This window comes from Pogona vitticeps, chromosome 1, assembly GCF_051106095.1.
Source record: "Pogona vitticeps strain Pit_001003342236 chromosome 1, PviZW2.1, whole genome shotgun sequence".
Taxonomy (NCBI): Eukaryota; Metazoa; Chordata; class Lepidosauria; order Squamata; family Agamidae; genus Pogona; species Pogona vitticeps.
Genome location: NC_135783.1, coordinates 91,035,590 through 91,048,853, shown reverse-complemented (window position 1 = coordinate 91,048,853; position 13,264 = coordinate 91,035,590). Strand labels below are relative to the sequence as shown.

The following is a 13,264-nucleotide window of genomic DNA, read 5'->3' as shown; positions in this document are numbered from 1 at the left end:
GTGCAACATCTTTTTCAGTGTTCTTTCCATCTGTATTCCATCTTTTACATAATGGCTATGTTAGAATCTATTCTGTTTTCCACTAATGAGCAGTTTTAAATTCATCTTATCAGGTATTCTATCTTGCCCTATTTTCTATCAAAGAATATACAGGAAAGGTTTCACTCGTGACTTATGCTTAAAGTGGAGATATTCAACAGAATGCAAAGTAATTGATTATGATTTTGTAGTATGGCATTTTTTTTCAAACATTAATAGTATAAAACAGCTCGCAAGCAGAGTTTGATTTGCAAGGATTTGGGTACATCCCCTTTGAAGTTCCTTTCAAGGCAGATAAGTAGCAATGTGAGATATAATTGATTACATACTGAATAGATTATATATGTGACTTGAGAAGCCACTCTACTGCTCATTTATTATGTTAGTATGTACTAAAGACTTTGTGATGGAAATAGTTTTTAACATTAAAGTCTCTCCTCCCCCAGAGATCAAGATGGTTCTTCCCCCACTGAAATAATGTCTGGGTCAGGATTACTGTAGGAAGGAGAGTCTTCATCCAGAATTTGGAAATCTCACTTCGTGAGATTATAAATACTAGAATTCTTCATCCTATGTGGTCACCCTGACTGGGGCTTCTGAGATTTGCAGTCCAAAAAAAGTAGATTGTCTCCACCCTGAACCTCTCCTAAAGATCCAGATTACTGTCACTGTTTCTGTGCTGGTGGAGGGTGGAGGAGGGTGTATGATATAAAGACACAGTGTAAGAGAGAAGATAAATGACAATGTATTATTTTCACTGGTTAACTAATTTAAAAAAAGAGTCAGCTCCTGGGATTTTCCCCTGCTTGGTGTCTCTTTGTGAATGGTAGTAAGCACAAGAGGGTATTCTGTAGACCATCTTGACTGCTAACGTAGATGTCATCAAGATTCGGCCTGCTCTTTGCTATGTAAGGTTTGGCATCCTTTTTCCTGCTGGCAATGTGGGCAAGATATTGTGTAGCAATATTGGGCCATTTCCTGGCATTTTGAATTGTGGATACAGAAGCACAGAATCCCACATTCAAAAACCAGAGTTTTTTCTGACGATTTTTGAAGAATTGAATTTCCTTGCTTAAAAGTTCCAATGTTTTGTTTGAGCTACCCCCATTTTTAGAATTGCCTTGTAGAGTGTTGATTTGCTGTGACAGCACAACAACATTTCTAGAAGGAGGAAATAGTTTCATTTTGAACTGTGAATGGCTAACTTATTGGCTGAAATCCTGTAGCTTTGTGTAGTAAGAATGCAATAGAGTGGAGGAGGTCCATTGAATCAGTGGGACTTATGGAGGAGTTCACTTACTGAATCCCCACTGATTCAATGAACCAAGTCTAGATGCAACTTACTATGCTAAGCAACAGGAATTCAGCTGGTGCGACGTAGAATTCCAGTTATTCTTTGTCTTCATAAGAAGAGGTAAGAAACAGATTTTGAAATATGGAAGAGAAGTCATGGACATACAGCTTTTTCATCTATCTTCTTGCAGATTCAGCATTTAAAGTCTGCCAAAATAATTGTCTTGAGTATTGTAATAGAAAGTTAATCATCGCAAGTATGAAATGCCATCAAATCAGGTGCCTTCGGAATGTGCCTTCTTGTGCCTGACTATCTAAAATCCAAACACTTGTAGCATGTGACGTATGGAGACAGAAGATGCTGTGTTCCCCAGGTTCAATTCACATTTAATTCCCCATCCTCCACTGAGACTCTCTAGGCCAGAGAATGTTGTCTTATCAGCTTCCTCAGCTTCAAAAGATTCACTTCCAGAGCAGATACTGTCATTCTTCACCACAGGGGCAGTGGCTGGCAAACTAGGTGGTGGCCCTTTTCAGTGTTCAGAAGCTTGTGAGAGATATTGGGGCAAGCTTTCTAGCTTTCATAAGGCTTGTGTGCTTAATGCCTTTTCCTGGGGTGAGAAGAGTACTCCAGCCAGCTTTCACACAGTGATCTGTCCAAGGGGCTGACTTACGGTAATCTGCCTCTTCTGTAAACCTGTCTACACTAGATGTAACTGTGCCTTACCTGTCTGGCTCTGACCTTAATAGGCATGACTATCTTGTCTGCTTTTATAACACTGCCCAGCCAGTGTTATAATCTGCTCCTGTTGTGAGCACAAAACCTGTCTGAATCAAGACAAGCATTTTTCCTCAGCTGCCTAATCTCTAGTTATAATGGATTGGGATTCTCAATACCACAGTAGTTGGAGGCAAGTCTGGGAGTTATAGTCCCTCTCATCAGAGGGCATCAGCTTGGGGAAGGCTATCCAAACACATATCAGTATTCTGGGCATGACTGCAGTACTATGGTAGAAAAGCTCTTCCAGAAAAGAGTCTTAAAATTTCAGTGAGGCTGAGCAGGATCAATATTCCTTCATAAAATTACAAGGGAGAATGAGCTTTCGGAAGAAGGAACAAACAGTCAAATTTAAAGATGAAAAATAAAACCACTAAGCTTTCTTTCTGCTTCGCATGAAGAGCTGCAGTCACATGGCAGCCTGTTGTGATTGCTGTTGAAACCGAGGTCCAGCCTCTCCAGTGCTGAAGACCTCACACCACCTGATGGAGGGCAATGCTGTGTGAAAGCCATCTCCCAGCATCACGACTGCTACTGTTCGACACAATATTTCCAGCTGCCAAGGCAACAGGGCAGATGTACTAAATCTGTGATGAGCGGGGGTGGAGGTGAGAAGTCTGGAAAGAAAAGCAATTAACAACTTGAGGGAAACTGGAGGCCTAGCTTTCTTAACACTGAACAGTGCTCCCTCTGGCACACTTTGGACTTTCCTCATTAAGGCACCTTCCTTTCCGAAAGGCGCTGGTTACCTTCTGGCTGTGGAAGACTACAGCAGATGCACATGCCATAAGGGGCTGGTTCTTTAAAATGTTCACATGTTTTCAGTGGCTGTCAGGGTATCAAGGGCAAGAGTATTCATGCTGCTCCCCCTGATCGTGTCCCAGAACATGTTCTGAAAATGCATACTTCAACTCAGCAATATTGCAGCAATGAGAAGACATTTTATTTGCTGCCAGAGAGTGGCTGGTTTGAATGTCTTTTAGATAAGACAAATATACTGTTTGCTTATGGAATTAAACAAGTATGCCAAGGTTAAGAAATCGTATCTTCCATAATAATTTGATTCTGTGCTTGTCATATTTCCCTGAACTGACAAAAGAATGGTATACATTGTGCAAACCAGGTAGGGTTCTCATATAAAGAAGAATCGGGGGACAAACAAACCATCTTGTTCAGATTAGAACACAAAAGTCCCTCTAATGCCCAAAGGTCTGGAGAGCAGAACGGATTGATGTACATTCATAAAGGCAAGTGTGCTGTTTTGTTTGGCTGTTTTGTTTGGCTAAAGCTGAACAGGCTTTCCTTTCACTCCTTTTATTTGATTATGTCAGTTGTATGAAAAAGCTTGCAAGGCAAAAAGGCTAAAGTTTGCAGAAGAACCTTGCAGATCGCCCCTTTCTACAAAAGCAAAGATACCATTTATCTGCCTTGTTTATGGCAGATAGATGTTGCCTTTCCTTTTGCAGGAAGGGGCAATCTATGCTATACGATACGTGCTTTGTTCTGATCCAATAAGGCACTTTATGTATCTTTAGCAAGAATGCACAATACAGATCATGCCTTAATTGTTAACTAAGTCTTAAGTATACAGTCTCGGTTTAAAAAAATTCAAACACTTTGGACTATGGGTATACCAGTTTTTTGTTTGTTTGTTGTTTGTTTGTTTGTTTTAAGGCAGACTAGGCAATGCTGAAATCACTTCATTCTGTCTTGTGAAAGTTGAACCAAATCTAAACATTTGAAAATCTCAGCTGTGGCTTCATTGTCGTGCAAATTCTTCCTGCAGTCAGTGTGGCAATGGAACCACAATCTGCAGTGGCAAATCACCAGCGATTTTTAACTATTAGGGATACTGACATCACATGCCATCTACCTCAGGCATCTCTATTTCCTGTGGATTTTGCTGCAGCTCTCCAAGTAACTGGGAGGAATTATATTTTTTCTTAGCAACAATATGGAGTTATGTATCATTTTGTGTTGTGATTCACTACTAAGCATTTGGGGTAGATTGCTCTCGGGTGGAAAGTTAAGATTAATTAGCTTGACAAAAGACATGCTTCTGTTGAAGATGAAAACTGGTACTGCTAGTTGGTTGGCATGAATAATCTAGATGCCTGCATTTTTGAACTCTCTTTGAGAATGCAGGTATGGGAACTGCCATGTTTGCCACCTACAATGCAACATTTACTATGACAATACTATCTTCAACTGCCCTAAATTCTTTCTGTAAAAACATGCAGTATATTTGGGTAACAATTAATTCTTCTTAAAATTCTTTAAATCACTGGATGCAGTAACATGGTTCCTTCTTTGTTATCTTAATATTTCTGAAATGGAAAGAAAGCTGGCTTTAAATTTCAAAAATGAGACTTAGCCTGATTTGTAGTCTTATAACACGATCAGGAACACTGGGGCTCCTTTCATACAGAGCTTTTAGATTGAAATTTAAATTGACAAGATGCACACAGATGCACCGAGCTCACAAGTGAATTCATGAACACGAATTCATGCGAGCTCAATTCACTTTGAGATGATTCTGTAAACATGGGTTGAGCCTGAGTCAGAGTGTTGATGTATAGATTTTTCCTATATGTTGCTGAGATGTCTGTGTCCCCAAACTGAATGGAAAACACAATTTGTGGCCCAGGAGCAAAGTGGCCGTGGAGCTGATAATGGTGATTTCAGCGGGGGTGTAGTAGTGGCTGCTAGTGGCTCCTAGTAGCCCACAGGGAAGATAGGACTAGCTGGCTACCTCCGGCAAGTGAGACTGGCAGGTGGGCAGGACTGCTCAGAGTGGACTTGAGTCTCCCAGTGGGGGCTGGGGCAGGGCATCAGATGGCAGTCTGGCCAGCAGATGTTCGGACTTGCCGTCCTATGCTGAGCTGAACCTATTGTAGCTCTAACTGGAAAAGCTATGCCCTGTCTTTCTTTCCTACCAGAACAGTGTGCAGTGGCCTTTCCATTTCACTAGCCTGAATTGACACCTGGGTTTATAAGACAGCTTGTTGCTTTTTAAAAAATCTTTGCTAATTGCCCTTAGATTTGCCCTTAGATCTGGCAAATGCTTCCCCCCCTTCTTGTTCTCTTACACACACTCTGTCTCCATCTCTTTTCCTTTTTTCCCTTTAATTTTGTTTGTTGCTCAACTTTTATATGTATTGTTGAATTGTTTTAACCATTTACATTAGAACTATTTGAGCATTTGTGTTCAGTGAGGTTCACTCCTATGCAACTCTATAATGAACTGCATTCTGAATTCATCTTCGAAGTCATCATCGTGTGATATCTCTTGATCAAAATTGCAAGGCCTCCATTATGTTCTTATTGTTGTTGTGTGCCATCAAGTCAGAACCAAGTCATAACAACTCAAACAGGGCTTTCAGGGTAAGTGAGGTATTTAAGGTGGTTTTGTCAGTTCTATACCACAGTGAGCTTATATGGCTGAATGGGGATTCAAATCCAGGGCTCCTGAGTTCTAGTGCATCATTCTATCTCCTACACCACACCAGGTACCCATATCCATTCTGTACCTTTTCCCACACACACAATATTAATTTTGCAGAATGAGTTGAGTTTCTTTCCTTTGTGCTTTGACAACCTCTTACAGCAATCACAACACTGTTCCTTGACTTATTAAAGCATTTGCTTATTAATGTTGCTTGTTGCTTCTGAACTTTAATTTCAAGTTTTATGTTTTCCATTTGGAATTCTTGGAGTTTGTTATTTTATTTTGTTTTTCTTGAAATGTTGGGGTGGCCAGTGGTTGCAATTCCTTGGAAAGTGGGAGTGTGTATGAGTAATAAAAATTTACCACAATAAGTGAAAAATGTGACATTCTTGGGAAAAGTTCAAAGTATGGGGTAATTCAGAATAAGCAAAGGTACATGATATTGGTTTGAATAATGTGTTTTGATTTCCCATGGAAGAGCTCCACCTAATTGAAATGTGCTTGGTAGAAGAAGGATTTGCTGGATTTAAACCAAGTATTCAAAGACGTCTGCTGACTGTTTTGTCTATACTTCTTTATTGTGTTGCATAACCAATATGCCATTCATCACTTTGTTGTTGTTCTTGTTTCTCTTCAGTTTTCAGGACTTTACCTTCTGTCATTCTTCACAATCCTTGTTGGGCTGGTGCTGTACTCCTCCACATCCACCTATGTTGCCCAGGATCCACGTGTGTACAAGCAGTTCCGAAACCCTTCAGGACCTGTTGTAGACTTGCCAGCCACTGGGCAGCTAGAGCCTTCAGTAACATACACCAGTCTAGGCCAAGAAACAGAAGAAGAACCTCATGTCCGAGTTGCCTAAACTCAGGCCTTTGGCATCCTTGGTGGAGTTTGTATCTCCATTATCTCTGTATCATCCATAGAGAAAGGTATTTACCGGATGCAGTTGCTCAGGTGGACTGCAAGGTAGCAAATAGGGAAGGCTTGTAAAATTACAGACTAAATTGTTGTTAAGCGTATGTGACTAAGAGCAGTAATTCTTGGGCCTTTGCTGTTCTAACTGGAGTTCCTCAAAAAAATGATGAGTGGTTCCTTGATGAGAAGTACAGATATAGTGGGCAAGCTTGCCTGTAGGACAACGTGTTAGCTACCAGGCTTCCATTAGAAACCTATACAGTAGGTCTGTTCTTGAGAGAACACACAGTTTGGTTCACATTGAAGACAAATGCCATGACTGAGCTGAGCGTTCCCTCAAGAAGATGACCATGGGAATCCTCTTCAGTAGACTGGAGTTGCATCGCAAGGGGCTCCACGGCAGATCTTGATGGGAAAAAGTTGAGTGGGGGGGAATTCAAAACAAACAGGATGGGGATGAGCACAGCCTGCTCTGAACAGGCATCTACCTCAATTCTGCTCATGAGTCAGGAATTCCCACTTCTTCCACCTCTGCCCTCTTCCTCAAGGCAAAGCAAAACGAGACAAAAACATATTGCAGAAGGAGGTGTACATACAAAAGGCAGTGATCATCCTTTCTGTGAGTGCAGGTTCACTTTTTCCCATTGAGGATCTCAAGCTTTGACTACAGATCCAAGGATCCCTCCCAGAAAAAGCTACTCTGAGCATCAATTCTGTCTGAGGAGAAGTGTTCCTAGGTAATGGCAGATAAACATCAGATCAGACCCTCAGAGACCTTGGCACTTGCGAACTGTGCTCTATGCATTAATGGGAAAGACTGCCATTGCCACCTCCTTACCCACCCTTCTTCAATATAGTATTGCTGGCCTGGTGGTGTTGGGGTTGCCTTGTGAGAAGAGGAGAGAAGGAGGGAAGTGGTCCCTAGCTTTTTAAAGTAAGATTGACTGGACAATTGAAAAAGCCAGAGCAACAATGGGAATGCAACCATCCATCCTTCAAGGCAAGCAGCCCTAATGGTAGAAGTTCGGAAAACCATTGACATTGGCAGTTCAAAGTTAATGCAGCAACTCTCAGTAAATCACTCAAAATAATTTGTGACCAGCTCAGAATGCATGCTGAAATTCCCTCACATAGCACCAATATGGTATTTCTGCACCTTTTTTACACTGACGTTGCCTGGGTTTTAGTAAAGCCGCATTTGTACAGCAGGTCCATATGCATGCCGACACTCTTAATGTCTAGTAAGGGTTTGTTTCACATAGCCAAGGCAGGTTAGTCACAATGCCTATACCCCAGTGCCATTTTGTTCATTCAGCTGCCTTCACAACTGGCAGACCAGCCTGCTAAGGCAGACCTTCTCACCTGCTGTGGAGTAGAGATCTCATCATCCTCAGCTATCTGGAGGGTACCCTGCTGAAGATGGCTCTAAAGAACCAAGTGTTCTGGGAAGCCAGGGGATGGACAGTTACCAGTATTCATCTCTATTCTAGGAATAGGTTGGAAAAAAAAAACACTTAAAACCTTTTTAAAAAGAAATATTTACAGTTTTGAAGCTGTCAGATTTTGCCTTTTTTACCACAATCTTGCACGGCTGAGGTCCTCCATCTGGTGAAAGGGAAATTAATGTCCACATTGGTGTCTTAACCTTGCAGATACAAACTCAATTTCTTACTATTTTCAAACAGTTAAAAGTACATTTTCTATTTTAAAAATTATTTTTGGGTCTTGTAACTAAGGAGAGGGAGGATTTAGCCCTGTTTTTATACACTTTCTGCTTGCAAGGTGAATATGAATATATGTAGCTAATGTTGGGCAGAGGCAATTAGTTTCAGCTATTAATTAATGAGAATATTCTAGGCTCTTTGAATTTCTTCCTTTTTTAACAAAATTTTGTTTTTTGTTTTTTCCAGTCAGTTATAGCATCTGCCAAGTGGGAATCTCTTGTATTTGCTGTTATTAGAGCCGGTATTCCCATCTGCACATGCATAGCTCAGTCCTAAACATCCTTACATAAAAGAAAGATGTAAATGAGAGCTCAGATTAAAGTGGTTTAACATTTGTAGCTTTATGGTACATAACAATTTTGCCTGCCAACAAAGTCACAGTGCTGGACATGCCTCTGGCAGTTTGGAATTTCTATACAGGGGTGAAATTCTGTGTTATATATGCCAATGTATATCACAAAGCTAAAATGAAACTCTTTCTCCTAATGCGAAAGAGCCTCAGAATAACGCATTTATTCCAAAGGGCAGCAGGAAGAAAGGGAACACTTAACCCCTTCCTTGTCAGTGTTTTTCTCCTTAAAAATCCCATCAATGTCACCTCTTTGAATGTCCAATACATCTTTATCATTGCAAGGCCATGACTATTACTAGAGTGTTGGGGAGGAGCCTTTCCATGTCATCTGAGTGACATAGGAACTGCTGCTTCCTCTGTTTCTCTGGTGTCACAGGAACCCTAAAGTCACATGAAAGAGGTTGGTGACTCACATACCAGTTTTGTGCCACCTCCCAGGATGGCCAAGGTCTCAACCCAGCAAAGGGGTCCAACATATTTCTTGTTGTTATCCCTAGTTGTTTGTTGGATTGTGTTTAAAGCTTTTGGTAAGACTAAAGAGGCAATAAGGCGCATAGCTATCTTAAAGCATTTGCTGTGGAGGAAGCCAGAATACTCTCCTGTCTCCCTCCGTGAAGCACAAAGGCAGCATATTTCATAGTGCCATAAACAGACCTCTTGTTTATTAGTGTAACAAAAGATGTAACATTCTGTTAGCCAGCAATTAAAAATCACAGCTGCAATTCTTGGGAGCAAACACACACACTGGCTTGGCATGTGGCGGCGAAAACAGCAGCAGCTGTTTAATTGTCAGCAGACTGAATGTTGCACCTTTTGTTGCTCCAATCAACAGGACTTCACCCATAGAATCATGCAGTTATAGAGCTGGACAGAGCCCCAATAGTCACCAGATCCAACCCCCTGATGAAGCAGGAAATCCATAGCTAAACCATTCCTGGCCGATGGCTCTTGCCAGCCTCTACCTTCACCAGCATGCCCTTCCATTGTTGTGCGGCTCTTACTGTCAGGAAGTTCCTCCCTCAGCTGTTCCTCACAGAGGTTCATTTCTCTCCCTATGATTTTATTGTCTTGATTTGTGTGCATATGTAGACACTCAGCTAAAAAGAAAGGAGTCACTGATTTCTCTAGAGTCCAGTGTCACGAGAGGAAGGGAAGGTAGCAGTGCTTCAGTGATATGAAAGTGTCTCAAGGGATTTCCTTACAGGGAGAAGAGTCAAATAGCTCCATTTATAGCTATGGGGGCTGGGGGGGGGAACTAGTTTTAACTGCCTCAAGGGAAGTGCAGTTCCCTTCCCATTTCAACCTAGAGTGGTTGAAATGACCAGATAGGCGGGGTATAAATAGAATAAATAAATAAATAAATAACATTTGTGGCTGGAAAACAATCATATATTTCCCAAATGAGTTTGAGAGTACCAAGGAACATTACTCTTAATTCTTAGCAAGTGTTCCCAGAGCATTCAAGGAAAAAGGTTTAATTTTTGTTTGTTAAGAAGATGTTAGCTGGAATCCATTCCTTTAAAAAAAAAGAATATGTCTTCACTGTTGAATAGATTGCTATTTTCTTCTGATGGAGGATGGATCATATGATCCCCTTAAAAGCGTTACTCCTATGAGAAGAAAGGGGAAAGGGTACCATCATGATAAATAAATGGCATAGATTTTAAATTCCGTAACTTTCTGCAAAGGAAACAATGGTCCAGATTCACAGGTACTTGTGACCAAGAGTGCGTTGCATGCAACTGCTGATTTCTCCAGACATGGACATGGACATTCACTGAGAAACTGGAATAGGAAGGTATGCACTATGTTTCTGGGTAGGAGGAACAGTATTCCACTGCCTACAGTTTGCATGGTTTCCACTGTTTATGCAGTAGGCCAGAGTGCCTTTATCTTCCGCTTAACCTTGCGTACAAGACAAAAAGTGGCAGCTGATATTTTTAGAGTCTTCTGTAAGTCTCATCCACTAGGAGAAAGCAACATAGATCATGTGAGTTCTTGGGTATTTTCTAGCTGTATAAGAATTCCAGTGTATTGATAGGTTAGAGTTAAGGTTACGGCAGAGTTATGGTTAGAGTTACGTTTGTATGCCTTATACAGTATTTGTTGAACTCACTGAGAATTCCAGCAGCCACCCTGAATGGGCTGACCTAATGACAACTTGACTGTGCTTCTTGGCATCAGGTTCACCAAATTATGGCCCAGGAGGGTTTTTATCACAATATATTACATTGATTGGGATAAATGCCATGATGCAATAGATTACACTGACTATGATGAAAAAGGCTGCCAGTGGCAAAAAGGAAGAGATGGGCTGGTCCATTCCTCCCTTCCCCCAGCCATCTTTGTTTGTAAAAGGTGAAAGATTTATACAATCCGAAGAGAAACCAGAAGACACCAACACTCACCTCCAGGGGCTGAAACTTAGGGGTATGGAATTGCAGCTCTTCAGGTGACAGTGATGCAGAATGCCTACCAAGTAAATCTGGTTCTGTAGCAAAATGTGACCCTTGGGAATGAAAACATCACATCCTGGTATGTGAGGGCTGATGTCTTCTATGAGAGAGAGAGAAAATGCTATATCCTGCCTTGCATTTCCCATGAGTCCTTGCCTGCTTAGTCACAGGGGGTAGAATTCACTGCTGAGCTGAGGGCCATCAATGAAATATTTTACAAGTTAAGAAGTGGACCTGGCACACAAACAATGACAGGGAATCATCCTTCAGTCAATGTGCTCACAAATGGGATTGTTTCTTTTGACTGATCATCTGCAGATTTGGGGCAAATGGCTTTCTTGGGGTTCCACCCAAGCCCCCTATCCTTAATTCAGCACTCCATTTATGCTTTAAAGTCTAGCTTGACTGCTGTGCTTAAGCCACTCTTTACAAAGGTTTCAATTCTGAACACACTTGGCTGCACCTTCAAGTAGCATTTGTGTGCATTCAAGTGTAATTGGGACTGGGACCTTAGCGGTTTTCTCAGGTTTCAGATCTGAAGTCTGCTAATGGCCTTTGCCATCTCCAAGCCTTTTTTTGCTACCTTTTATACCAATTAAATACCTTTCTCTGCTGTCCCATGTTTGATCTTAACCATTTCTTGAAGGGTTTGTGTGTTTGTTTCCTGTTTAAGCGCATTCATTTTGCATCATTGTTTTTTGAGGACTTTTATTATTTAGTATTTATTTTGTAAGCCAAATGTTTTTGTAGATTTTCTTTTAAATATCTCATTTTTTATGACACTAATTTGTAGATTTCAGTCTCAGTAGAAACAAACTGGGTGGAAGGCATCCATCCGTCAGTTCACTGACAAGAATTTTAATTGGAATGAGGTTGTAGTCTATGGAAAGTTGCCATCCGGAGTTACTTTCCTGAGATTTCAAATTGCTCCACAGAGGATAGGAGAATGCTCAGCAATGCACTGCTCACCTAGCAAGACTTGTATCTGTGCACATATCACTGAACATATTAACCTATGAAGCTGCCTTATACTGAGACCTTTTGTCCACCTAGCCCAGTAATATCTACTCTGGCTGACAGCAGCTGTCTAAGCTCTCAGGGCAGAGACCTCCCAGTTTGGCTGGGCTCCTTTTTTGAGGGTGCTGGGAAATGATCCCAGGGACATCTGCATGCAAATCATGCATTTGGGTGTGGACCTTCCCCAATAAATGCTGTTGAACAATTAAACTGTAGGAATTGCTAAATTCCACTGTCTCTAGTTAAAGATCCCGCTCGCTTCTTTAAAAGAGGACGCTAGCATAAGTTGATAAAGATTAAATCCTGGAAGAGAGATCCGGAAGAAAATGTTACTTTTTCTAATAGTTCTGTTTCTTGGCATTCCAAGAACTGCAGAGGACACCAGCAAAGAATCCTTCTGTCCAGCAGGTAGCTACAACCACCAGCTAAAAACAATGACTTCATAAGTACTGTATAGCCCAATTCTTGGAATAAAAATGTGTTGAGCTACCTTGTTGGTGCTGACTGGATATTAGCAAGGTATTCCAACGGCGGAATGAAAACTCTAGTGACAAGCATGGTTTTAATTCAACCTACAGACTTAAGAACACAATCGCCAACCGAGCGATTGACATTTTGCAGCACTGTGTCAGAAGAAGACGCTTCAGTGTATAGTTTAGATATTGCTAACTTGTGCCATTAACATTTTCAACAAGTGTGTAGTATTTTCTCTTTTTTAAAAAGGTCATTTTAGTATTCTGCAGCTAGCTATATAAATAAAAATTTTACCCCATGGGTAGGATTTTAATTGTTAAATGCCATAATAAAGCACACTAATGTTGACACTTACAAATGGAAGTAAGAACCAAAAATGAAACAAATGTCCAACAAGGTTCGCTGAGAATGAATTCTCTTCTGTTTTGATATTTGCATGCTCCAACTTGGACTGGCTGTGGCCATGTAATGCCTGTATAATGTTTTCAAATAAAAGAATACATCCTTTATCTAAGCCATGGTTGTGTTTGTTCCAAATCAGGATCAGAAGGACCTTTTCAAATCAAGGGGAAACCAATATTTCCTGAATGAAGATGCAGAAAGTTGTGGCCTTCAGCCTGGGATGGACATCCTTCAAGTAAAGTTGTTTCTTGCCTCAGTAGATGGCAGCATTGATAACACACAATGGCTACTCCAGCCTCTCTCAACCTTTTTTTTTTATTTTTGCCATGGCCATAAAAACAATATGAAAGAAATATAGGCTGAATC

The 13,264-nt window shown here is 41.0% G+C and overlaps 1 protein-coding gene across 1 annotated transcript in view; it reads left to right on the top strand.

Annotated features, from left to right (window-relative positions):
• Window positions 1–13,010, top strand: part of SLC35F1 (solute carrier family 35 member F1) — a 282,097-nt gene extending 269,087 nt beyond the window's left edge. The window contains exon 8 of the mRNA XM_020802180.3: window positions 6,196–13,010. Coding sequence (XP_020657839.2) covers window positions 6,196–6,420 — 225 coding nt within the window. The 3' untranslated portion in view covers window positions 6,421–13,010. The remainder of the gene's footprint in view (window positions 1–6,195) is intronic.
• The last annotated feature ends 254 nt before the right edge of the window (window positions 13,011–13,264 follow it).